The sequence below is a fragment of the Larus michahellis genome, chromosome 4, assembly GCF_964199755.1.
Source record: "Larus michahellis chromosome 4, bLarMic1.1, whole genome shotgun sequence".
In the NCBI taxonomy this organism is placed as follows: domain Eukaryota; kingdom Metazoa; phylum Chordata; class Aves; order Charadriiformes; family Laridae; genus Larus; species Larus michahellis.
Window position 1 is genome coordinate 58,474,012 of NC_133899.1, and position 25,130 is coordinate 58,499,141.

The 25,130-nt window shown below is 40.4% G+C and overlaps 1 protein-coding gene and 1 long non-coding RNA gene across 3 annotated transcripts in view; one reads left to right on the top strand and one right to left on the bottom strand.

The window, feature by feature from the left end:
• The window catches only part of LOC141742528 (uncharacterized), a 28,849-nt gene extending 13,007 nt beyond the window's left edge, over positions 1–15,842 (bottom strand). Inside the window, exons 1-2 of one of the 2 annotated variants that reach the window (XR_012586734.1) lie at positions 15,610–15,842; positions 9,660–9,726 (exon numbers count right to left, since the gene is read on the bottom strand). This is a non-coding gene — a long non-coding RNA (uncharacterized LOC141742528). The remainder of the gene's footprint in view (positions 1–9,659; positions 9,727–15,609) is intronic. The other variant, XR_012586735.1, reaches the window with a different exon arrangement.
• A 958-nt stretch (positions 15,843–16,800) lies between these two features.
• ACTC1 (actin alpha cardiac muscle 1) lies at positions 16,801–22,761 on the top strand. The gene is made up of 7 exons (XM_074585041.1): positions 16,801–17,309; positions 18,038–18,186; positions 19,325–19,649; positions 20,263–20,424; positions 20,538–20,729; positions 21,882–22,063; positions 22,438–22,761. The coding sequence occupies exons 2-7, from the start codon at positions 18,058–18,060 to the stop codon at positions 22,579–22,581; spliced, it is 1,134 nt and encodes a 377-aa protein (XP_074441142.1). The 5' UTR covers positions 16,801–17,309; positions 18,038–18,057; the 3' UTR covers positions 22,582–22,761.
• Positions 22,762–25,130: the final 2,369 nt, after the last annotated feature.

Consider the following 25,130-nt stretch of genomic DNA (forward strand, 5'->3'; position numbering starts at 1 on the left):
GGAGAAGGTAGCTATGTACGCATCTCTCAGGCTTTGAGCGCAGTGTCAAAATCTAATTCAACAGTTGGAAACATTGCCTAAGAGGTGGAATGCACCTACTTGGTCTGATTAAGACACTTGAGAAGAGTGGATACTGAAAAGGAAATTTACTTTTGTGAATATTTTAATCTACAGTGTACATTACTCAGTAATAAGAAAAGTGAAATTCTGATCTGATGTCTTTACAGTGTGTATTTTTTCCTTTGCAACAGCCATTAGAAATCTTGCGTGTTACCATCTCATTTTGTGTTCATTTCCTATGAAGAGCAGTTTTTAAATGGAACAGCTTTGCTCATGTGGGTTCACTGCAATGATTTCAAGTATATTAAATTAATAAACAACTTTTGTAAACACACTCATTGAAATGTCTCCTACTTTGTCCTTTGTTTGATGCTTTTTATATTTTTATGATCCATTGAACACTAAGCATTGTCCAACCATTTACTTGTAATACTTTGGATTTCTAAGAATTTCAGTAGGTCTCTAGAGAAAATATTTTTTTATTTTGCTTTTTAAGGCCTGTGTTTTCTGGTTCTGTCTGTCATCTCATATTTTTATTATAGTGAGTAATGAGATGAAAAATAAGATTGGTTTTCTAAAGATTTCTGTTCTTGCCTTAAAAGACTTTGCTTAGCTTAAAGTGACCGGCTGACAGAGTGACAGTAACTACAATTTTCTGTGTGTTTCCAGAAATGTTTTAGAAATTAGCAGGTCTAGAAGTCAGTTTAAAGAGGTTTAATTGATCCAGAGGAGGGTATGATTAGATGAAACAGTGTTTCAATGCCACGTCAGTGTACCAAGAAAAGAAAGAAGTTGGCCTTTGAGAATCAAAAAACCTTCAGAGAGGTCTATAGTGGCTGCCTAGTAAGTTCAGAATTATATCAAATGATACAAGCGAACTCCCTGAGAATGGAGAAGACTTAATCATTTTCAGTCATTCATTCAGTTTGTCACTGAAAGAATGGAGTTTGGCTAAAAAATAAAATAAAGTTTCCCCCAATTCAGCTATAAGAGACTAAAACAAATAGGACACGGTGGTATCAAATGCCTAACTATTTTTGGGTAGGACTTTCATTACTTCATGGAAGGGGTAAGTAACGTGACATGGTGCTTAGCGATATGGTTTAGTGGTGGTTTTTGTCAGTGTGAGGTTGGTGGTTGGACTAGATGATCTAAAAGGTCCCTTCCAACCTAGGCAATTCTGTGATTCTATGATTCTATGGTCTCTGTGGTAGCTGGAGATTGGACTTGATAGTTTAAGAGATCTCCTCTATCTTGCCAAAACTGTAACCATTTCATCAGAAATTGTTTATGTAAAAAGTCTACCTCAGGTTGGGTATTTTGCGAAGTTTGACCCAAAATTACGTAGTCATTTTTGAAAGCAATGCTGGGGAAAAGCATGCATATATTATGTAAAAATAAAAAAGTACAGCCATTTTGTTGAGAGGGTCTAAGTACCCCAGTATTTACACATTTTAAATTTGACAAGAGAAGTGTAAGTGTGATGGATGACTTTTTTTGCTATTTTTGGGAAAGTCTGCTGAAGTTCAACTGCTTCATGAGCTCTTAAAAAAGCCCTGTGTATGTGTGAATCTCTCTTCTCTGCCTGTATTCAGCTGTGTTCATCTGTTGCACAAGGCTAGGCTTTGTTCACACCATTTCCTATAGAACGGGTGAGCATGCAATTTTTGCCTGCTCACGCACAGGGAATTCAGTGATTTTCCTTGCAACTGTGGACTGAGGTGGGGTCAGATATCAGAATTTAAAAAGGGACACTTTTTACCATTTTTTGCAATAGTCTTCCCAACATGAATGAAGAAGATTCTTGACTTAACTGAAGAAGGCAAAACTAAGTGAAACAGGGACTAGGAATGAAAATGTTTGTGTTGAGAGATGGGACAATTGGGGCTGGCCACTATTTTCAGCAGTCATAGATTTTTGGAAGAGGATTGAAACTGGGAGAATAGAGAAGCCAGACAGGATTATGTTGAGGAGCTGGGCTTGAAAGTGAGTAGGTTAAGGATGAGGCTGTGGGGGTGAAGAGACATTGTTGGAAGAGTTGGAGGAAAATAACACACCCAGGAATGATACTTATCTCCAACAAGGTTGTAGAAACCTGTTAGTCCTGTGACAGTGATATCAGTGAGCGTAAAGACACCAGCCTTTCTGGGGAAAGAGAGCAACATTATGATGTCACTTCTGAATTTCAGCTTTCTTTTTTTAACCTCCCCGAAACCTTTGTGCAAAGGCAGTTCAGTGAAAGTATATCGTGCTTGCGAAGTTTAACACCCAAAGTTAGGAATGGTACTCTAACAGCTACTAATTAAATAGAAATTAAGTGACTGCGCATGTTTTCTTCATCAGAGATCTTGGCATCATTCTGGGTACTACAGGGACATGCTCTGGGTGTGATGCTTTGGATTTTAACATCATCAAATCTATTCCAGATCTTCTCATATGTAGATATTAATGTATCATCGTGTTTTGCAGGAGCCTTGGGAAACTCTGTGGTAAAAAATGGAACAGCAAAGTCCCTGAGGAAATCAGCCAGTCCACCCTCTCTAGCCTACAGCTTAGAGAACCAGCTCCAAGGTTCGTTTGCAGGATTTATATACAGCAGTTACTTGATAAAATACAGAAAGGGAAGAACAGGTGCAGGAGCAGCCCCAAAATACCTCTCATTTCCTCTTTTGCATAAGCAACTAATCATTAGGGTACAGCAAGAGATTCAGTCTTGTGTATATCTAGCCATAATTATTCTTGTAATAGCTCCTGCCTAGAATGGCCTGTAACTTGATTCTGGGAGATGGGGATGTGTATTTCTACCACAGTAAGAAAACACGAGGATTAGATATGCAATTTACCTGTCAGCCACTGCAATTAAAAAGCCATTATAAAATAAAGTTGGCCATAACTCAAGTGTTTTTTTGTTAGAATAGCATGGGGCTTGAGCCCTTAGAAGGTGGTTTCAGGATGTGAATCTGGACTGGTAAGAAAGAGCATCTAAGCTTTTGAGACTAACGGTATTTCAGACAGACCCTTGTCCTCATTTAGCCTCAACCATCAAGCATCACCTTACGCTGAATTAGGTGATGATACATAGGACAAGTTAAATTTTTTAAGGGACAGGATCGGAGAAAATAGTGCTGACTGGGGTGATTCACTGGGTTTTTTTGCTGATTCTGTTCTCTGAAACATTTAACTTCCCCTGTGTATTAACACTGAACTCAGGAGCTGTGAATTCTGCTAGGGCAGAGCAGACAACTAAAACTGAGGCATTAAACATTCATCTAACATGCATGTTAATATAAAAGGTGGAAATATGAGGTTTAGACTGACGACAGTATGTGTTCTGAATATGGAAAATGAGAGAAATAAATGCACCTCAGCTCAAACCCTAAAACTAGTATGTGGTTCATGTAATGGACTCCCTGTAGAGAGCCTTCAAAGTGCTGGAAAAAAAAGAATATTTTTTATTTGACTTATTCAGCACAAACGGAGTAACTTGGATATTTTCTCCCTCTTTCATAGCTCCACAATACTCAAACAGAATTGAAACAAACTTCTGAAAAATCAGATTTTTGTTGAACGCTATTTTTGAAATACCTATCTATCTGTGGAAAAATTTTCTTCTGCATAGAAATAAGCTTTCCGAAATAAATGTTATAACCAGATTATCTCCTCAGTCATAAATGTTACTGTGTGATTTCCAAAAAGCAATTGTACTAGCTGGCAAAATGGAGCCTGAAACGTACAAATATTTTTAAGTTACTGCTTGAGCCTAGCAGCTACGTTCTGGGAGTACTGGGACACAAGTTGTTTTCTCTTAATTTTGCTTCTGTTGCATATCCGGTTGGTACCACGGAGGATCTGTTGTGGTTAGAAAGAATTCCTGTTATGTTCTAAACCAGTCCACACTTCCTTCATTATTAATGGTGTAACACAACTTCTTTTAACTTCATTCTAACAGAACTTCTTACACAGTTCTGTGCTAGTATGAGAAACTATTTAGGTCTGCATTATTAGTGTGTAATTCTACAGCAAGAAATTATCTCCCCTTGCTTATAAGAGGGCTTGGTTCTGAATGACACCAGGTACTTTAGGATGAGTAGCACTGCTGCTCTCATTGCTTTACCAATTTTGTTCTGTTCTTTAATGACAGGAACAGAAAAAATAACTGGAACCTTCCATAATTAATCTAGAGATCATTACTAAGTAAGGTATATTTTTGTAATACTTTAAAATTTATTTTCTTTCATTTTCTGTAAGAGTAATGATTTATGACAAATAGATAAAGATTGATGGAGCCTGATGTATAAATATGCTAAATATAATCATTGAAATGAATATGCTTTGCAAGTGAAAGGCCATTCAAACTCATGAATATTCAAAAGCAATAACCTCATGTTTAGCTTTATTGAAATTTTACTTGCAGACGTATCTACCCCACATTTACATTTTGTAACATTCTTTTCCCTGACTGCAATTTCTATGGAACCATGTAGAACCAGGATCTTTTCTTCCTTTAGTTTTCTTTTAGAGTTCACCTATCCCACATGGCTTTTTCTGAGGTGAAGTAATTAATCTGCTCATGACATCATATCAGTTGCTTTAGCAGCGATGACATTTTGATTTCCAAATGCATTTTCAAAGCAGTTCCAGATGCAGGAGGCAAACCAAGAGTTTATGTAAAGTTGTGATTTTCAACCCACTTGTGTTTCTGTGCTCATTTGAATTCCAAGATTGTCTTCTTTCCTTTCACTTGAATACTGCAGAGATATTTTTCCCTAAAGGTAAGCCCTTCAGTATTTCATTTCCTTGTTGTTAATAATTGAACTCAAAAACTCACTCGTCTGTGGCTTCAGCTGGGTATAACTTTGCTGAAACCAGTAGAACTTCCTACAGCTTTCAAGCAGATCAGCTAGGAGAGTCTGCTGAGCAAAGCAATTTCTTCATCATGACAACTATTGGATGTTGCTATAGTCATCTGTAAAATTGCATGCCCCAAAACACTAGCAGGAATGGGGTGATAAGTTGAAAATTTGAGGATTACTGGACTGATGCTTGAAACACTAGAGTTGTGCTTCTGTGATTCGTTTTTCTTTTTGAGATTGATCAACAATTTCCTGTTTATCATTAAGACAACTAATCTGTACCTCATTGCCTTATAGATAAAAACCTCACAGGAATTTTGGGAGTTTAAAATTCACTAACAAATATGAAAAACTTAGTTACACCGAACTGGAAAACCTGCGTTTAGAGCTAGAAATCTACTGACTTTAGGATAGAAGCAGGCTGTTAGCTAGCACAAGACTGTAATTACAGTGCATATTCTAGCTTTTTCTCTTAGTGTTTCAAGCTTTAAAGCTTACTCAGTTTATATGCTTCCAGGCCAACTGATCTAATTTTCAGAAGATGCTTAGACATGATATTTTCAGCATTCATCCTATTATTTATTTAATCTTGTATTTACTTTATGCTTGTATAGAATTTCACCTGCTTCCTGGTGCTATAGAAATCAATCAACAAAATCATATTTCAATCACTTAATTCAGTACGAATAGCCCTAGGGAAATCACTGTCCCATTCCTGCTGGGATTTGAACTCCTGCAGTATCCTTTGAAGATGACAACATAAATTGCCAGGTTTGTAGGGGACACAATGATTCAGAATTAATGGCCAGAGTAAATTTGCCAGTTAAAGTTCTACCAAATAAATATTTCTTTATCCTTGGGTATTTAGGTCAACTATAAAGAGATGTCATGTCCTCCTTAATTTGATAGGAAAGCAATACGCATAAACAACAATTTCTGGGCCTACTCCAAAGCCTATGTGGGCAATGAGAGTTTATTAAGCATTATGGTGTACTTTGTATCAACTCAAGCTTTCTTCTGAGGACTTTCTCTCAAACGTATAATAATCTTTCTGAATTTCTGTAATTAACTCACATTTTTCTTGCACTTGGATACTTAGAACTCCCTGCAATATTCTAGGTGCAACAGTTTATTTCTTACAGCAGCCTTTTAGATCATTTACTTGAGTTGTCATAGGGTCTTCACTGGGAACCAGCTTGACCATCAATGACAGAAAAAGGACTCAGCGCAGATGAGCCTTACAGAAGATAAAGCATTTCTTTTCAGTTTCCAAAAGCTTTGACACAATTTATATTTCACAAGAGATTTTGTGTTAAAGGCCTTTACCTTTAAAATGGTGTCTGTTTTGAAAGCACCATGGATTTTAATTGCTGATTTCAAAAAATGCATATAGCGCGCTAAATGTAAGGAGGGCTGAGGTGCTGCAATACCTAATTCTTATTTGCCTGTTATTCAGACAGGAATCTAGAGTATTGACGTAGTTGTGTAGGTTCCACCTAAAATATCCAAGATGATTTAGGTACTAGAACATGCCAGAAAAAGCTAAAGTAATGGTGAGACATTTAGAGCTAATATATTGGAAGCACTAAATCCTGGGATGTAGCTGAAACAGCCGTCCTTTCTGGAGTTAGTGTGCTTGAACTGGAGAAGCCAGCAGAGAGATACCCTGTTCACTTGGGAGCCAGGACCTGAAATCCTTGTAGAAATTGTCAGCATCTTTTCTTCCTGAGAATCTAAACAGGGCTTATTCTTTATTGTTTCTTTTGTTGGCTTCTTTTTGAAGTGCCATCTGGGCACGGAAAAGGAGGTGGAGGTAGAGAGGTTAATTCTTCTCCCTTCTATTACAGATTAGAGGTCAGAGTACTCTGCTGGGATGTGAGATGATACAAATTTAATGCTCTCTTCAACGCTTAGGTTAGCCTCCTAAGCACCATAATGCCTTTGAAGCTGAACAGATAAAGTTCTGCCTCGTTCTGTTTCCTATGGGCCTCTGGGTATGAAAAGGCAAAGGGAGAGAAAACAAGAGATGAAACATGACTCTGCAATCTCTTAGCTATACTTGGCCAAAGGTGTCATGGGTATCTGCTTTTCTTTTTTTAACCCAATGTCTATGTAAAGCATTGGTGAATGGTGGTGAGCGGAGCAGAGGAAAGTACTTTATTGGCTAGAAAGTCTGAGTGGTGACGTAGCTAGCAAAGTGCAACAACTAAGGGGTGGTGCAGCCAGCAGGATCGGTAGCAAAGCTTTTGGTGTTGTCTCTCAACGTCAGATGGGGGATCTCGCAGGGGATAACACGACAGGCAAGGCAGGGCAGGGGTCCCACCAGCCAGGTCCCAGTCTCACAGTGCCCCAATGAGGCAGGCCTGGAGGTGGCAGCCAGGTCTGAGCAAGAATCCAGATCATAAGGCAATGTCATGGTGATGAGGCAGGTCTGAGGTCAAGCCAGGAAGTCAGTCCACAGGACAGGCAGCCAACAGGTCCATAGCGACAAGGCTGGGCTGAGATGTCAAGGTTCAGATGGGGATCAGGAACAGGGACAGTGAAGGGAAACAGGCTCAGACAAGGCCCCAAAATGGCTGGACAGGGCTGTGGGGATGGGGACGGGCCAAGCTCAGCCTGTGGAAAGCTGGAGACTAGCCCTCCTGCTGCATTGCTAGGGCAGGGCCTGATGGCCCCATGGGGCTGATGTGGAGTCCTGGGCCGTGGGCTGGGTGGGGTGAGCCCTGAGGGGGTGGGCAGGGACAATCAGGGCTGTGAACACCCTCGGGGCCATGGCAGACACAGTCTTCAAATGTCATGTGGTTAAACAAAGTTAAAAAAACTTGCTTTTTTTTCCTTTACTTTGACAGTCAGCCTGAATATAGTCTGAGTCCTTAGAAACCTTGGTCCTCACTATCTCTGTTGGAGGATAAAGTCAATGCCAGCCCACCTGTGTACCCCTGTTTTCTGTAGAGTATGTCTGATTCGAGACTTGACAACCTCACTCAGCCAGTAACTTTTCTTTTTGACTGATTTTTACTGAGTTCCTTGTCTTAAGGCCATTTTTTCTCATTTTGAAGGGCAGTGTGCTGTATTTGAATTTTTCTGCATGTCGTGTTTTGTCAAATGTCTACCCAATACCTTGGTCTATCCAAGACATTTTGCACTGGGAAACAATCACTTATCATGAGAGTCATTCCTCTGAGGGCAACTGCCACATGGCCTGGTAGTTTTGATACTGTTTTGCAAAGTAGGAATACATCTAGATTTTCTTTGTGGTAACTGCCTTTGGTTGTGTTTTGTGCATTATTTTGGAAGATATTTTATGGGAAAATAATTGCTTTATGAACCATCAAATTGACCTTTTTTTCCCCGAACATCTACTATGCTTAAGGCAACAGATTAAAACTGTATTTTCAGCAACATTTTCCCCCGTTGACTTAAATGATGAACTTTTGCCAATGATATTCTACTGATGCCATCTGGTACTTCCTCTGATCTTGAATCACTGAGGTTTTAGGTAGATTACCTGTTCCTTAAATATGCATTTAGCCTTTCAATTTTAACCCTATTTTTCAGAAGCTTTTCAGGTTTTTGCAATGGTTAAAACCCCCACCTGCAATGGATCATGTTCCCAAATTCGGAACAGTTTCTATCTTGACAATAAACAGAAATTTTAGATATGCCTTAGAGATATTTTAAATGGAAGACTATGTTGCTGCTGTCCACAACTTTTTATTTATCTGCAGGACATGTTGAACAGCTTTATACAAAATGCTGATTTAAATTGGATTTTTAAACATCTTTGTATCAAGCCATAAATAGTAACTAAGTTGGCTGAGGCAATAACATGTCTTCTTATGTTAAGGATGACAGTAACTAGAATAAAGTATTCCAAAATACATTGGAAATCAAGCATGCTCTTCTACAGGTAACTCAGAAATGCCTCTACAACATTTTTCTGTGATATTAATGAAGTGTGCTAAGTGAAGTCTGAAATGCAGTGATTATTTATAGAATATGTACAGAAGAGACAGTATGAACTTCTTACTATAGCCTTGGTAAATGTTTTGTCTTGTCTAAAACAGAGCCTTTTCACAAGGAAAAGGAGGTAGACCCTGATTTATCTTTTCTGCACTTAGGACTTTGGATAAGTAAGTGATAAAATAAGTACTGGTAAAAAACATTCCCCATTGTCATTCTAGAATACTATTTAGAAAGTTAATAAACCCCAGAAGTAATCCCCTTTTAGTTCCCTGAAATTGTTTCCATCACCAAGCATTCAAAATGGCTCAAAATCTGGTTTCGTTATTTTCATTTCAGTTGAACTCTGTTTCTTTGCTGTGGTATTTTTTTTTTTACCCCGTAGGTATGTAATGAGAGTAGCTTATTAAATGCTCTCTGAGATCTGAAAAATCTGTCAGTACTGTTATCGTGCTACACAGATATTTTATTGTTAAAATGAAAAATGTCAGTCTGCTGTGGATTCTTTTGAATTGCACTGAACATATTATGGGAATGCTGGATTGAAATGAAGACTACATTACTGAAGATAACTCATTGCAGGATATTGATTTTGGAAATATTTGGATATTCTTTATAAAACATACTGTGTGATTGATTAACTATTCATAAAAAGTAGTGAAAAACGTACTTAGGCCATACCTACACAAAAAAATGTACTCATATTATGAATGCACCATGAAAGTAAAATTTATGGTCCAGTGGCTGACTGAAAATCCATAAAATTGAACCCATGTTACATACCTATTGTCTTCACTGGGAAGTCTAGATTTTTGAATGAAGTTTTATCTCTCTCTTTGCTCAATTCCAACTGGACATAAGGAGAAATGATGGCAAAAAGTGGATAAAATTTACATTTGCAACATGATAAGCAGTCAGAATATATCAACTTACACTTGTAGCATGTTTCTTATATTACATAAAGTCTTTTTACAAGGCAACTTTGTGGAAGCTTCTGCAATCTTCTAGCTAATTGCTTAATTGCTATTTGCTTAATTTTCAAGGGCTTCTAGTGGTCCAGAGAAACTTTATTTTGATTACTAAAGTTTTAGCTTTGATTGATTAATAAACTGTTATGTTTGAGGTAATTTTTCCATCTTTTGAAAAAGGTGAGATAGATAAAAATATTTTTCTACTGAATTTGTCTAAGAGGTAAAAGTCTTGAAAGTACTCAGAAATAAGAGTTGGAATTTTTTTTTTCTGTCAAATATTTTGTTCATAAATCAGATAGATAGTTCTTTTCTGCAAAATAAATCTGTAGGTTTGTGGATTTTTTTTAACCTATAAGAGAATTAAATAAGCTGACAAAAGCATTCTTTGAAAAATGGAGAACAAAACTTTTGGAGTAAAATGTATTTTGAAGAATCTCTGTTTTTTAGCAAGAGAAATAACTTTGCCAGAAAGTCCTGAGCCAGTCTCAGATCCTCCAGTTCTGCTCTTGAATTCACTTGCTGTAATGTATATCATGGTCCAGCTACATCCTTTGTTAATAACTGAGATGCTTTTATCTAAATCATCTTACAACTTTGCAAAATTGAAGTTTAGAATCATCACATTTTTATGAGACTCATCAAATATCTTTGTGTTCCTAATAGTAGCAGTGGAATCCATCGGTCCTGTAAAATGATATTCCTTGGGAAGGTTATGTCTATCAATTGTGGCAAAGCAAACTCTTTCTGTGTACACCACAGATTCGGAGAGCAATGACGTGCTTCTTATTCAACAGCTGGAACTCATCTTCAGAAGCAGGGTTCAATTCTTACATAAAGAGCTAATTTCCAATCTGACTTCGGTCGTCACTTCATCCTGCTGAACCTTAGTTTCTCATCTGTAAAGCAATACTTCCTTCTTTTCTTAGTCTGTACAGATTAAGAAATGTAGGTCCTCCCACTTTAACACGCAGTAAAAGAGAATGCAGGTAGAGATGTTAACATAAAAGCTGGCATTTGATGGTTTCCTTTAGTAAAAGTTAATTTCTTCCCAAGAATGCAATTAGAATAGACTGCTTCATTGTTGCTTTTCTTGAAATTATGTGACATTTGTCTCCAATTCTGAAAAACAATCTGGAAGCTCACTCAGTGCTTTGCAGCAGCTGGGAGATTCAGGTTCCTTTTGTTTCCGATTATCAAACCCTACTCATTGCAATGGACTTCACATCTGCTCAAAGTAATGTGGTGGGTTATAAATAAGAAGACTGGCCTATGTGACATGTCAGTAAAGACAAGATATACGTGTGAGATTTCACCTTGCTGCAAGTGTATGCTGGCTGGGGAAGAAAATGGATATGTTTCTTGTTTCTCTGGAAAACTTTTCCTTGCAAACTGAATCCTCTTTTATCTTCACAGAGTCGGTGGCTGCTCATTTTGCTTATTGGTGGCCGCACACAACAATCTATGCATACAGGAGAATATAGAGCTGGAGAACTTACAGATATGTAGTGTGGAAAACGAAGATGGAAATGACAAGGGAAGGAAGGTGAGGATAATGGGAAAGTGATCAAAACATGAATAAAAGGAAGGGAACTTGATGAAGAGGGGGACATTCGAAGCAGTGAAGGAGGGGAAAGATCAATTCCTAGTATGAAATATTCTGAACAGTTCTTAGAAACTGGCTTTGACATGGATTACCGTAGGTGGTTGTGACTCAGAGACCTCGCAGAAGGACTTACAGTAGAGAACTAAATTAAACTGAAAGGTTACAGCCATGTTCTAGGAACACCACACTTGATAGTAGGTTTGATCTGCTCATGGCACTGGTCTGGTAGTAGTTGTGACGCTAAATTTGAAAAGCAATACATAGATAGGCTATGAAGTTCCGATCATTTTCGATAGAACATGACAGGTGCAGAATCTATGGCAAAGAAACAAGAGCACAGTGTTTGAAGTAGTTTTGGAGTTTGGAGGAGACTGAAGGTGGAGTGAGACATAAATCAGAGTGAGGAAGTGCCTCTGGCTACAAATTTCTGAGTCTATGTCTTGCTTTCTCTCTCTCTCACTGTTCTCCTTTGTAATTTTTAAGTATTTAGGTATTAATCTACATAATTTATATACTAAAGAAACATCCGCTAAGGTTCCACGTAATTTCATTATGCTTCCTGGGTGACCATTCTGCAAATAGGTGCTTTTTACAGTCGTATATAAGGAGATATAATTTAAAGAAAAATAATCACAAATTACATTTAACTGGGCAGAATTTAGCCTTAATATTGGTGTTTTGGGGAAATATTCCTAATAAAATATATTGTCAAACTATTTTTGGTACATCTAGCAATTACCCATTGCCTTTGGAATTATTTATTGATGTGATACTAGCAGACAGAGGCTCATCAAGGATGAAATGATGATTGTGTGATATGGAACAAACACACAAAAAGTTTTGTTCATGTTCCATCTGTTCTGGTCTTTAGGTCAGATGTGTTTTCCAGCTCGAAAAAAACCCAACAGTTGAAGTGAGACTTAGAAATACTGTTAGAAATACTGCCCATCAGCTTTCTAATGTAGGGCAGGTATCTCTCAGAGACTCTGCACATGATCGGCAACCGAGATACATGCTGGCAACAGCTGAAGTGTTCAGGACGTATTTCTGTCCTCTTGAACTACTCTGTGTCCCTCAGTGCATAAAACAGCCTGAGGGGCCTAAATGGTAGCAGTTTCCCTGGGCTGCATTTCATTTCAGAGCAGCCTGCAGTCTTCACAGCATGAAATGCTGCAGTCCTACCCTGTGATGCCGGTCGTGCTCCGGCTTGCGAGAGAAGAGCCACTTTCCGTGGCGCTTTTAGGATCTCCTGGCACTTTCTGAGCCCTCTATTCTGCTGCAAAGGGAGTGTAATGGGAGTGAGAGCCCCGGCCTTTCTTTGTAAGTGATGTGTGGCAAATAATGATTCTTGAGAGTCAGAGACTCAGAAGCGCAGATTGCTTTCACTGCCACTCACCTGCAGTTACATTGTCCATGCCTAATTCTCCCAGGTTCATAACAAGATGTTTTAGCTGCATCCTTAACTCTCAGTGCCCACCTCGTTATTCTGTCATTTCAGCGCACACTTAAGATGTTTTAGGTTAATTATAGATGTGCAGCAGTACATGAGTGAGTGAGAGAGAGAGACGCAGAGAGATGATAACAGCCTGCAACTATGCGAAGGGTTTAAATGCTGAGAAGACAGGGAATGTATTAAGTATGAAACATGGGCTATTACGAGGGTGAATGAGACATAACTAAGAAGGGGACATACCAAATGAATTCTCTGGAAAAGTTTGCCTGACAGTGTGATTGTTAAATTGGGACACTCTCCTCTAGCAGAAAATAATACAGATTTCTTGCTTGGGAGGTTGAAAATCTGACTGGAAAAGTGTAGCAAAGCTTTTCATTGGGAACAACTTCAGGTTGGTGGTGACTGCAGAATAGTCTTTTTTGACTTCTCTTTGTATGTCCATATACACAAAAAGAGACAGATTCATAACTACAGAGATGTAGATAACCATGTATGACTCCGTCGTGACAGTGATTCATTTATGATAGTGATATTCATCAGATATTTTATATTTGGCATTCTCATCTCATCAAAACTCCCGCCCATCAATAAGACTCTGCTGTGATGCTTCTTTCATTTCTAAAGTGCATATAGCTCCAAACAGCTGTCATGGGACAAAAAGAAAACCTGTCAGAGTGGCATTTGCTTCTTATTCTTGAAAAAGTAAAATTTATTCCAAAGATGACGCTGGCCTGAGGCTTAAGAGAGGTAACATTTGGCTCTGTGCTAGGACAGATTTTATATGTCATCATCCTTTGGATTTAGAAATAGCAGATTTTAAGTGAGAAGAGAGGTCATCTGCTGTAAAACTTGCTAGGTCAGGGTATACTGTACATGCAATGGTTTGGTGCATTATGAAAAGTTTATTTTTTTATCAGAAGATGTGCAGAAAATAAAAGAATAATCTGAAAGACTGGGAAAAAAAAGTACAGAGATGCTACACATTTTCAATTTCTGAATGCAATGTTAACTACTGTAAATAATCTGGAGTCTGTGGTAAAGTACATTCCATGCTTTAAAGTTTTTGAAGAATCGAGGCTTTATTTTAAGTGATTTTATTTTTTTTGTCATTCAAAAGCTGAATAGCAGTTGAAGATTTCTGGGCACCATAAGATCGCAGTGTGATTTTTTTTTATTCGCATTTTTACCACACCGAGGTAAGAACTCATGTTCTGATTTTGGCTGCAGTCACCACAGCGTCTTGTTGGTTGAATAATACATCCAGTTTTGCCCGTGTACATGTCTCATATATATATTATTTTGCTACCCCATTAATATTGTGTACACATTGAGGCTTCATGCTCCTGCGTGTTCAGGCTGTTTTAGGGTACAAGCAGATGATGTCCGCTGCAGACCTGCCGCTCTCCCAGTACTCTGTACTTCCAGTGTTCCCTTTGTGTCTGAGGTCACTCCCAATAGCTAAGTCATGAGAAACGTACACAGCGTGTGGGGACCCTGGTCAGTCAGACGCTGGAGTATTTTTCCTCTAGATGACATTGCACAACACACTTCAGTAGGTTTTTCCTTCTTTGTTTGCTTGTTTGGTTTATTTGGGGATGGAATATCACTATATTGCAGAAAGCAGAATGATTTTTGGTCAAAAGAATAGCTTTAACTGGGTACTTTTCGAATTGCTATGAGGAAGCAGATGTGGTTTTGGATATAGGTACAATGTCTGGTGCCTTTTTCATGTGACCTTGCAACATGGGGGGAGGGAGGAGCGGGGATTGATGAGCTCTCAAGTGCATCAGGATCCTAGATGTGAGTCCTGATGGATTATAAATTTAAAACTTGAAGAAAGAGTAGAGAAACCCAATATTTAGTTGTAAAGTACACAAGAAAATACAGACTGTTTTGTGTAGATTTTGCAGGGAGAGCTGGCTCTGTCTCAGTTTCAGCAGTCTGTCTCTCTCTCTGGCAGAAGGGAATGCAGGATGTGACAGGGAGGGTCTGATTGGGGAAGAATTCAATGCAGCTATCAGCAGCGGGCTTCTATGTAAATACTGTAACACCTCTGAACCGAGGAACAGCTGAGATAACACTGTAAACTAATCTCTAGTGCCGGAGAAGCTGGCCAATCCCTCACATTATATGGTTTCTGTAGAAAAGATGTGCTAAGGGAAAAAAGAAGCAGATTTAAATCATGCATATGGCAACTTACCATGCAGTAAAATAGGCTGACTTTTTAAAATTGAAAGCAGCGTATGGTAAAGTATTTCTTCTTTGAAACAGTCCTCAGTTCCGGGGTGTATATGCTTATACCTCCTTGCATATATATGAATTCTTATATAAATAGGCATTGTTATCATGAAAATATTTTCAACTCTCTGTTACCTGTGCCTGATCAATTTAGATAAATATATACTCACTTGGGGGTCTTATCCCACCAGTATTGATTTTGGTTGATTTTTCATCAACACCAGGAAAACTAAGAGCCAAAATTTGTCCAGAGCAGAAGCACCGAAGCACAGTCTTTCCCTGCTTTGACCTTTTGAGGTCACTGTATTTCACAGTCCTACACCTTCCTTTTTTAGGTAGCTAAGAAAAAAAATGTAATATATACATGGATATATACATGCATACATAATATATATGTGCATATATATTTATATATACATATATATGAAATATATGTACACACACCTTCATACACAAATAGTGTCTCACCTGAAACAGTTTGTGTCTCCTCGAGGCACTTAAAGAAACGCAGGAGCTATCCATGGCCAAGAAGTTTGTTGCTACATCTGCTTCAGAGTTGTGCTCATAATTGGGCACCACCCCAAGATAAACTGGGGCTGGGGTGGAGCTAACCACCTCATTAATTGTGCTAGAAACGAGGAAACCGATTCCACTATCTCCGATTTCAGAAGAAATTAAAGTCCAAGCATCTCTGACGCCCCCTTTGGATACAGTTTAAAAGTGAGTAGCCAGCAATTTCGATCCAGTTCTTGCACCCTTTGTCAGAGCCAAACCAGAGTGCAAGGATGGCTCTTACACCAACACCCCTCAAGCCCCCAAACTGCAGGTTGAGTTGCATTCACAAGTTCTTTTCTTCCACCTCATTTAAGAAGTATATCACCATGTGATGGCGTCTAATAAACCAGACCTGTGTTTAAAGCAGTTGATCCATTTTACTGGGCATTCCCCTCTTGACCTTTACATCCCACCCTTCTCTTCTGTCCCAAACCTCAGTTCTTTTTTCCCCCGTGTTGACTTGCACGGGCAGACATTGAGCATTTTATAGGCTGAGGTCCCAAAGGACAGTGTACTCTGCGTTATAATGTGGTTCCTCTGGGACACACGTTGACAATCTCTGCCTTCACATACCAGGCCAAACCCACTCAAGGGATGCCACTCCAGTCTTTCTATTTTTAACTAAAAAAAAATAAATAAATCCTGGAGATACATGGATTTTACAGGTTCCACCGCGGGAACGAATTATCAATGTGGGTATTTTGACAACTAAGCAGGAAAACAACTGTCACGTTACGTTAATACCATAGCTTTTTTTTGTCCAAGCTATTCCCATCTCTCATCCTCCACCCCATGCATATCACTATGCGTTACTGATCCACTGTGCATTAAAAGAGCGAAAATGGGGAGTTTATGTATATACCTATTAATGTAAATGAGCAGATCCCATTTTGTGCTATAGATGTCAGACAAAAGCAGAGAAAAGCACGATTTTTGCTGCATGTGCTCATCAAAGTTTAAAGGAATTCGAGTGCTCACTGCTCCTTCCTAAGGCAATACAGGCAGCAGATGCTGCCTCCATGCAGTGGAAGAGCCCCAGTTGTTGGCACCGAAGTAACTTCACGGGTCGTCGATTAAATAGGAGCTCGACTGGCTTTTTTTTTCAGTGGAAAAAATGAAAATCTGAGGAAGAAAAGACCCGTGCAGCTTCCCCCGCGCCCTCGGCCAGGCCCGAGCATCTCCACTTTCTGGGTCCACCGGGGCCGGCATCCGGCGGGTGTGGACACCCCGGGGTTGCCGCCGGCGGCCGGAGCCGAGCCCCCGGGAGGTGGCCCGGGAAGCCACCTTTCCACCCCGCCACCCGAAAGAGCTGGCCCCCGGGGGGCTGCGCGGGGCTCCCTATTTGGCCATGCGGCGGGCCGGGGGCGCGCTGCCCCGCGCCTGCCTTACATGGGCCGGGCGGCCGGGCTGCGCCGGGGCTGGCCGGGCTCCATTCATGGCTGCGCGGCCGCTCAATGGCGCGGAGCCGACCAAATAAGGAGAAGGTGGCTGCCCCGTCCCGCGGTGGCCCCGGCCGACGCTGCCCCTCGGGGGGGTATAAATTGGGGCGTCTCCGCCGAGCCGGCACCCAGGCTCTCCTCCGCAGCCCCCCCGCCGCCGCCGGTGCTGGTCTGGTGAGTTGCGCGGCGGCTCCCGCAGCCCCGCGGGGCCGGCTCGGGGCGGGCAGGGAGGGATAGGGTGGGATGGGACGGGATGGGACGGCACGGCATAGGACCGGACGGTATGAGACGGGACGGCATGGGATGGGATGGGATGGCACGGCATAGGACGGGACGGCATGAGACAGGACGGCGTGGGACGGGACGGGACGGGATGGGACGGGATGAGATGGTACAGGCGCTGCTCTGCCTGCGCACCTCCCGGCTTGGTGTTACTCCCGCCGGGAACACCGTCCCCGGCCGCCCCCCGCCCAGCACCTGCCGCCGCGCCCCCATGGGGCGCGACGCCCCGCCGCCGGTGAAGTGCCCTGGGCAGGGCCGATCTCTCCGGTTTCAAACCCTTTCCCTCCCGTTTCAATCTGCGGCCCGAGGGTACGGCTAATGATGCCCTAATGAGCGCCCTGCAAGCCGGGGGCGCCTTTTGAAGCGCGGAGAAGGCGGCGGCTGGCGGACCCTATTTAAAGCCCTGCCCACGAGCGTGGCTGAGCCACCGAGCATCCTCCCGGGAAGAGTCAAATTTCCCGCTCCCGCCGGCAGCTGCCGGTGTGCCGCCGCCGCCGCCCGTGCCTCCGGGGATGGCGGCGGGAGGGCACGGAGGGGCCGCCCGGGCGGGCTCGGCGGGGCCCGGCGGCAGCGCCGCGCTATCCGCGGGGCTCTGGACGCGCCGCCGCGCTGTGTTTCAGGTCCGTGCATCCCTCCGAAGATGTGTGACGACGAGGAGACCACCGCACTGGTGTGCGACAACGGCTCGGGGCTGGTGAAGGCGGGCTTTGCCGGAGACGATGCCCCCAGGGCCGTTTTCCCGTCCATCGTCGGCCGCCCGAGGCACCAGGTAAATACGGACGGACGGACCGGGGCAGGACCGAGCGTTCCCCCTCCAGCAGCCGCCTCCGCACGCCCCTTCTCTCCATGGTTCTTCTGTCCTGTCCCAAATACCCTGCCTTTCCCTCTGCTCACTTCTTGTGGTGGTACTAGCGATGCCTTTCCAGTTCTCTCCGGTGCTTCGCTCAATTCCCGTTTGGCGGTCTCTTATCTCTTTCCTATTGCTGACTCCCTTTCCCCCAGCTATTTCTAATTCACCAGCTTTTGTCGTGACTCTGTCCCTGTTCTCCCTCCTAATGAGCCCAAATCCAACTTCCTACAAAACTGCTGCCCACTCCATCCCCCAGGCCAGACCTGATGCTGGTGTTAGTTCAAAGGCATCTCCATTGGCTGAATTTGAGTACAATACAGTTTGTTTAAGGCCCTTCCCACCCATCCTGTCCAATGGTTCACATATCAAACACCGTCTTTCAATTTCTTCTACTTCTTTTGTCCGTCTCTGATCTTACCTTCTCACCACTCTCTAAGCCTCCTTTTCTCTGTTTCCATGTCATTGTCCTTCTCTTTTGCCACGATTAAATCATTACACAGAAAATACAGTACTTTTTCTCCTACCATTTCCTTGTTAAAAAGTTTGTAAGGCTTTTTTAAAAACTAAAACTTTGTGATTTGTATCTTGTTATTGTGAATATGTTACTGGTGAGTCTCCATAGCAACAGTCATTTTGGCAGTATCTTCATTTTGGCAGTATCTTCATTTTGGAAGTATCTTCCTTCACTAGAAGGCTTACTTGCCTCCATATCTTCTTGTTTATAAGCTCTATTTGTATGTCTCTCTGTATCTTTTCCTGCTCATGATATTGTGCAGTTGTCAAACTTTTGGACCAGAAAGAAGTAACTGAAAATAAAAGATGTATTAAAAAAAGGGGAGGGGGGAATCCTTTAATCTGATTAAAGGAAAAAGGATTTCATGAGAAAGCTTCAAGTCAAGTTCTGTTGACTTAATATTTCAATAATGCTAATTTATTTTCCTAAACAACCTTATAGCGGCGTGACCTTTCTTAAAAATAGCGTAGTTGTCTGTGGTGTAATTGGGTTCTGTGATGTTGTCTTCCTCAAATAATGCTTTTCTGTATTTTCTTCTCTTAGGGTGTTATGGTTGGTATGGGTCAAAAAGATTCCTATGTAGGTGATGAAGCTCAGAGCAAAAGAGGTATCCTTACTTTGAAATATCCCATTGAACATGGCATCATCACCAACTGGGATGACATGGAAAAGATCTGGCACCACACTTTCTACAATGAGCTCCGTGTGGCCCCTGAGGAACACCCTACCTTGCTCACAGAAGCCCCCTTGAACCCTAAAGCTAATCGTGAAAAGATGACACAGATAATGTTTGAGACCTTCAACGTACCTGCTATGTATGTGGCGATCCAGGCTGTCCTGTCCCTGTATGCCTCTGGTCGCACAACAGGTAACGTAAAAAAAATAAACCCTCCTTCCTCATTCCAAATAGGGAAAAAAACCCATAGATCATTCAAATCTATAGAAAACTAGGTGTTTTTAGTTTATAGCAACTGATGATAACAGCAGCAGAAAAGGCAGTAAACGGACTGTGGAAAGAGCAGTGTGGAGCTGTCTGCATTGCTTTCAGAGGGGCACTGTGGAACTGACTCTCCTGCCGCTTGTCATCACGCAAACAAGGAGACACTCCTGTGAAGATACTGCAGTTACACAAGTATTACACCAGTTTAAGGGCTTAAACTGGGCCCAAAAGTTGACCATTATTGGATCAGGACAATCACTATTGCAAATATATTTACTGCTCAGTGTAGTAGCAGTGGAAGGCTGTTTGTGTGGACTAGCTTAAAATATGTACCGGACAACTGTTTTATGGGAAAATTCACACCAAAGACGAATGTCCAGTCAAGCGAAGATAGAAGCAATGGGCAAGATCTTTAGGGCTAAAATAGAATGATGCTACTTTATATTGCCTGAAAAATCCTTTATTTTGTTGTGTTTCTTGCTGCTTACTGTGCCGAAGGGCTGTAGGTGATTCCAACTGCTCTCTGACATTTCTCTCCCAGGTATTGTTCTTGACTCTGGCGATGGTGTCACCCACAATGTACCTATTTATGAAGGTTATGCTTTGCCTCATGCTATCATGCGTCTGGATCTGGCTGGCAGGGATCTGACTGACTACCTCATGAAGATCCTCACGGAGCGTGGCTATTCCTTTGTGACAACAGGTCAGTCCTTCAACTTTGCCCTCCTGTGAAAATCCTTGTGTCTTTCTTGGCCTGCCTTCTTCCTCTAGTATTGTGCTTATCCAAACCTTGATTTGATTCCTGTGTATCTGCAGCTGAACGTGAGATTGTTCGTGATATCAAAGAGAAATTGTGCTATGTTGCACTGGACTTCGAGAATGAAATGGCCACTGCTGCCTCTTCTTCCTCTCTGGAAAAGAGCTATGAATTGCCCGATGGTCAAGTGATCACAATCGGTAACGAACGTTTCCGCTGCCCAGAAACTTTATTCCAGCCATCCTTTATTGGTAAGTGTTCCCAGGAAATTGTCCTTTCAGTAGGAGGTATGAATGAATCAGAAGATCCAGAAGGTGTCCCACTCCTCTTCCTGCTTATCTAAATTTGGCATGAAATCAAACAAATAATGAATTAGATCATCTGGTCCCTGTAAGCTGCGCTTAATATAAGCTCAGATGGTAATTAGCTGAGCTTTGGGGTTGTCTTGAAAGTTTTAGACCAGGTTTTAGGGTCACAATTTTTCGTGATGAAATGGAGTTAGAATATCATCATGTCAGGATGGAAAGAATAGCTTCCAGTGCTGTGTTTGTAAAGCTTAGGCTTAAAACAGTACCTGAAGAAGAAGTGAAGTGCCTAGGAGAGGGGAAAAAAAAAAAAAGGAAGGTTTGTGTATATTTATATGCACGGTAATTGAACATTGGCATGGTCAAGATGGTAAGCTTTGCTGTTTGTGAGTGCAGCTGACAGATATAGCAAATGCTTATACTCTTAAGTCCTGGGCAATAAGCGCAGTTGTTCATCAGCTGACATCTCACTGTGGATCTAGTGTCAGCCTTTTCAGGAAGCACCTGTCAAAATTAATAAACTGGAATGCAACCTACAAACACTTGCTTCTGGTTTCTTTTTCCTTACCACAAAGTACTAATATCTTGGTTACATCTTGTCTTGATGTTTATAAATGGTATAGACTGTATTTTGAGTAGGCTGAAAAAGAAACGAGGTTATTATTGTCTTCTTTAATTCTGCCTCAGCTGCTTTTGTTGTCTTTATTGCTGTCTTTTCTATATTCAACTAATGTTTTTTGTGAGACTCTGACATAACCTGATACTCATCTTTTCTGTTCTATATAACTTTCTCCTATTGCCATATACTAAATGAGTTTATCTTGTGTGTCTACCTCTTCTCTTACTGCATATTTTGAGCATCTTTCCTTTGCACATGCATTATGATTCTTAAAATTTCTAACAAAGAATTTTCATTTTCTTAGCTAGTTCTGTATTATATTTTTATGTTTTTCTATGACATTTAATAATCAGTAAGTAATTTTACAAAAAAAATATCATAACAGTTCATATTAATGATGATGAGAAATGCCGAGAGTTCTCTTCACTCAAACCTCTTGTATAATTTACTGATCTACTACTGTCTTCTTTCTTCTCAAGGTATGGAATCCGCTGGTATTCACGAAACTACCTACAACAGTATCATGAAGTGTGATATTGATATTCGTAAGGACCTGTATGCTAACAACGTCCTCTCAGGTGGAACGACAATGTACCCTGGCATTGCTGATCGCATGCAGAAGGAAATCACTGCACTTGCTCCTAGCACTATGAAGATCAAGGTGAGGAATTTGACTCTGTACTGTAAAATGTGGATGGGAAAATGTCCACATCATTAAATTGGTGTATAGGAACAACTCAAAAGTGAGATCAACAGCTGATGAACAAATGAGAGGAAATTCCATTTAATCAGCATAATTATATTGATTAGAAGCAAGGGTTACAAAAGAGGAAAATATGGTTATAGATTTTCTTAGAGAATATTATATGTATTGTACCAGCTGCTGAAGATCAAGACATTTATTATAGAGAAGTTCTTTATTTACTTAAGGATTTTTTTATGATTTACTTAGTGATTTGTTACACTGGTGATGTGGGTTGGTTGTTCAGAAATGTAACTATTAAATGAGGATTTTGTTGCTTTTCTTTATCCTAGATCATTGCCCCACCTGAGCGCAAGTACTCTGTCTGGATTGGTGGCTCCATTCTAGCATCTCTGTCCACCTTCCAGCAAATGTGGATCAGTAAACAGGAGTACGATGAAGCTGGTCCATCCATTGTTCACCGCAAGTGCTTCTAAGCACTTTCCCCTCAATTTACTTCCCACTCAGGATGACGACAATATGCTTCTTGGAGTCTTCTGGCAACCCTTCCTGAACTCTTCAGTCATTGTACAGTTTGTTTACACACCCGTGCAATTTATTTGTGCTTCTAATATTTATTGCTTTATAAATAAACAAGATCTGGGACTTGCAACCTACCAATGACTGTCTTTTTTTTTCATTATAAGTATTCTTTGGTTAAAAAAATGAGACTAAACACCCTGGGATTTGGAAACTCCCATCAAACCTACCAATGCCTTCACTGCATGCATGTCCTTCTAACCGATGTAGGCATGTGAGGTCGTGGTTTTCTATTAGTAAGAATTTATAGTTTCGTTTTGAAACTTGAAACAAAAGAAGCATCATATATCAAGGCTTGCAAAGAAATAGCCTTGAGACTTGAGACAAAGTAACTGGAAAAAGTGGAAAGAAATCTCTCATAGTCACTCACTGCGGTTAGAAACGTTTCTTCCGTTGCATTCACTATAACCCAAGTATTTTAATATCAATTTATTGAAAGCCAAAGTTTCTGTAAAAGTATTATGTTAATATATTTAGAATGTGATTTATAACTAATTAGCTCAATCCTAAAGAGTCATACAATTGTTTTCTGTGGGCTATAAAATTTATGACAAATCGTTAATTCAAACTGACAGTTTACTCATCTTCCCTCATCTCTTTAAAGCCAGAGATAAAGAAGTGAAGCGTTTATTGTATTAATGCTAAAGAATCAAACTTTTGCTGTATAAACATACAATGGTTATAACCGTGATTATTTTCACATCATCATTCATATGTTTTAGGCAATTCTTAATCCTTAATCTTTGCTATTCTTTGTTGCTATTTGACCCAGATACTACGATCAAAAATTGCACACTTTCCATCAGCTTTTTTGTTCCTCGCCGTGACTTTTTATAACTGTGCTCTTCGATTTTATTTTTTTTTTTTAAAGTAATATCTAAAAAGTGAAGTACAGAATTCTCTGGGAGATTTTCATTAAAATAATGGGACCAGTCAGTATCATAGTTTGAACTATGTACAGTCTGGAGTTTGCCTAAATTTGATTTAGGAAATCAATTAAAGCATTTATCAAGCTGTGCAGGTAGTTAGTTAGGCATGTGCTCAGCTGAAAGCCATTACAGATGTTTGAAAAGATTAGATTTCATGGTCATTTTATACTCAAATGGAAATAAAAAAAACCCCAAACCCCAAAACGTAATGATAATAGGCAGTTTACACAGCTGCAGGGAAACTTTTCCTGTTTCTCCTACCTCTTATTTTCTGGAAAGGCATTAAAACTGGCCATTAGATGTGATCTGAATTTTCTCTTTGAATATATGAAGACATATTTAGTATCTGTCTTGAATTTACTTATCGCTCAAAGACATTTTGCTGAAGGTGCCATTGTAATTGCTTACTATCATCTTGCAACTGCAATACTCAAATATTTCTACATATTTTTGCTTTAGGGCAGAGAAGGTAGATGGAGTTGTTAAATATAGATAAAATTTAAACAAACATAAAATTTTATACCTTTTTACAATTTAAACATAAATTTAAACATTTTAAACAAACATAAAAATGAAATTTTAGCATAAATATGAAATACTTATCTTTACACTGCACATAGTATTACTGAAATGCTGCTACAAATAGGCCTTTTCACAATCCAACACAAATTAATTAACTTGTGAATCTGTTAAGGCAGAGTCAACAGCTTCCACTGTTCTCAAGAAGGTTTCAAGAGTAAGGAATCACTCTGAAGTTCACACCATGGAGAAATTTTGTATGTTTTGAAAACACGGGAACATTTCCAGATTTCTGACCAACACAAATTTAATTGCCCTAACTTAAATAACATTTGCCAGTAAAGTTTTGAAGTTTGGATGTTGTCTTTCAGAACCATTGCACTTTTCTTTCTTGGTCTTGCTTGCTAATTTGAAAGATTCAGCTGGTCAGAAAGGTCATCTCAGGTATTAGTGTGAATTAATAGGGTGATACTGGACATAAATTGCAACTAATTGGAGCTTAAAATGTTAGGCAAGCATGCAAAGGGCATGCTAAGTCAGAGCCGGTGGCTTCCTGACTGACTGGCTCTGACTGATAGGTCAGGAATGGCAGGCGTACAGCTGGCACCACATTCACGGCTGGGATTGAGAGTTCACCCTTGAGCATGTGGGCACGAGGAAGGAACTGCAGGAAGCCACAGATTGCATGACATTCTTTCCATAGCCATTTTTTGGGTTTGTAGTTCACAGTTTATGGAAATGAATATGGGCAGCAAGGATTGTGCAAAAGGCTGGTATGCTTGAGTACAATGTAGGATATGATCAAAAAGCAGTGTCTTACCCTCAATCTCCTACAGTGTGTTTCCAAATGTATTCAGTTTTAATACAGTAATCCCATATTTTGCCATTGTAAAATATGTATTCACACTCATTGCAGTGAAAACTTTAATAATTAAATGGGATGGGAAGTATTTTTATATATATATATACACACATAACTATTTATGGAAGAAAACTTG

Bases quoted from the DNA above. Each gene is read 5' to 3' on its own strand.
- ACTC1 (XM_074585041.1), top strand. From the start codon at position 18,058: ATGTGTGACGACGAGGAGACCACCGCACTGGTGTGCGACAACGGCTCG. The intron at 18,187-19,324 runs GTAAATACGGAC...TTCTTCTCTTAG, and splicing joins TCGGCCGCCCGAGGCACCAG to GGTGTTATGGTTGGTATGGG. The intron at 19,650-20,262 runs GTAACGTAAAAA...TTTCTCTCCCAG, and splicing joins TGCCTCTGGTCGCACAACAG to GTATTGTTCTTGACTCTGGC.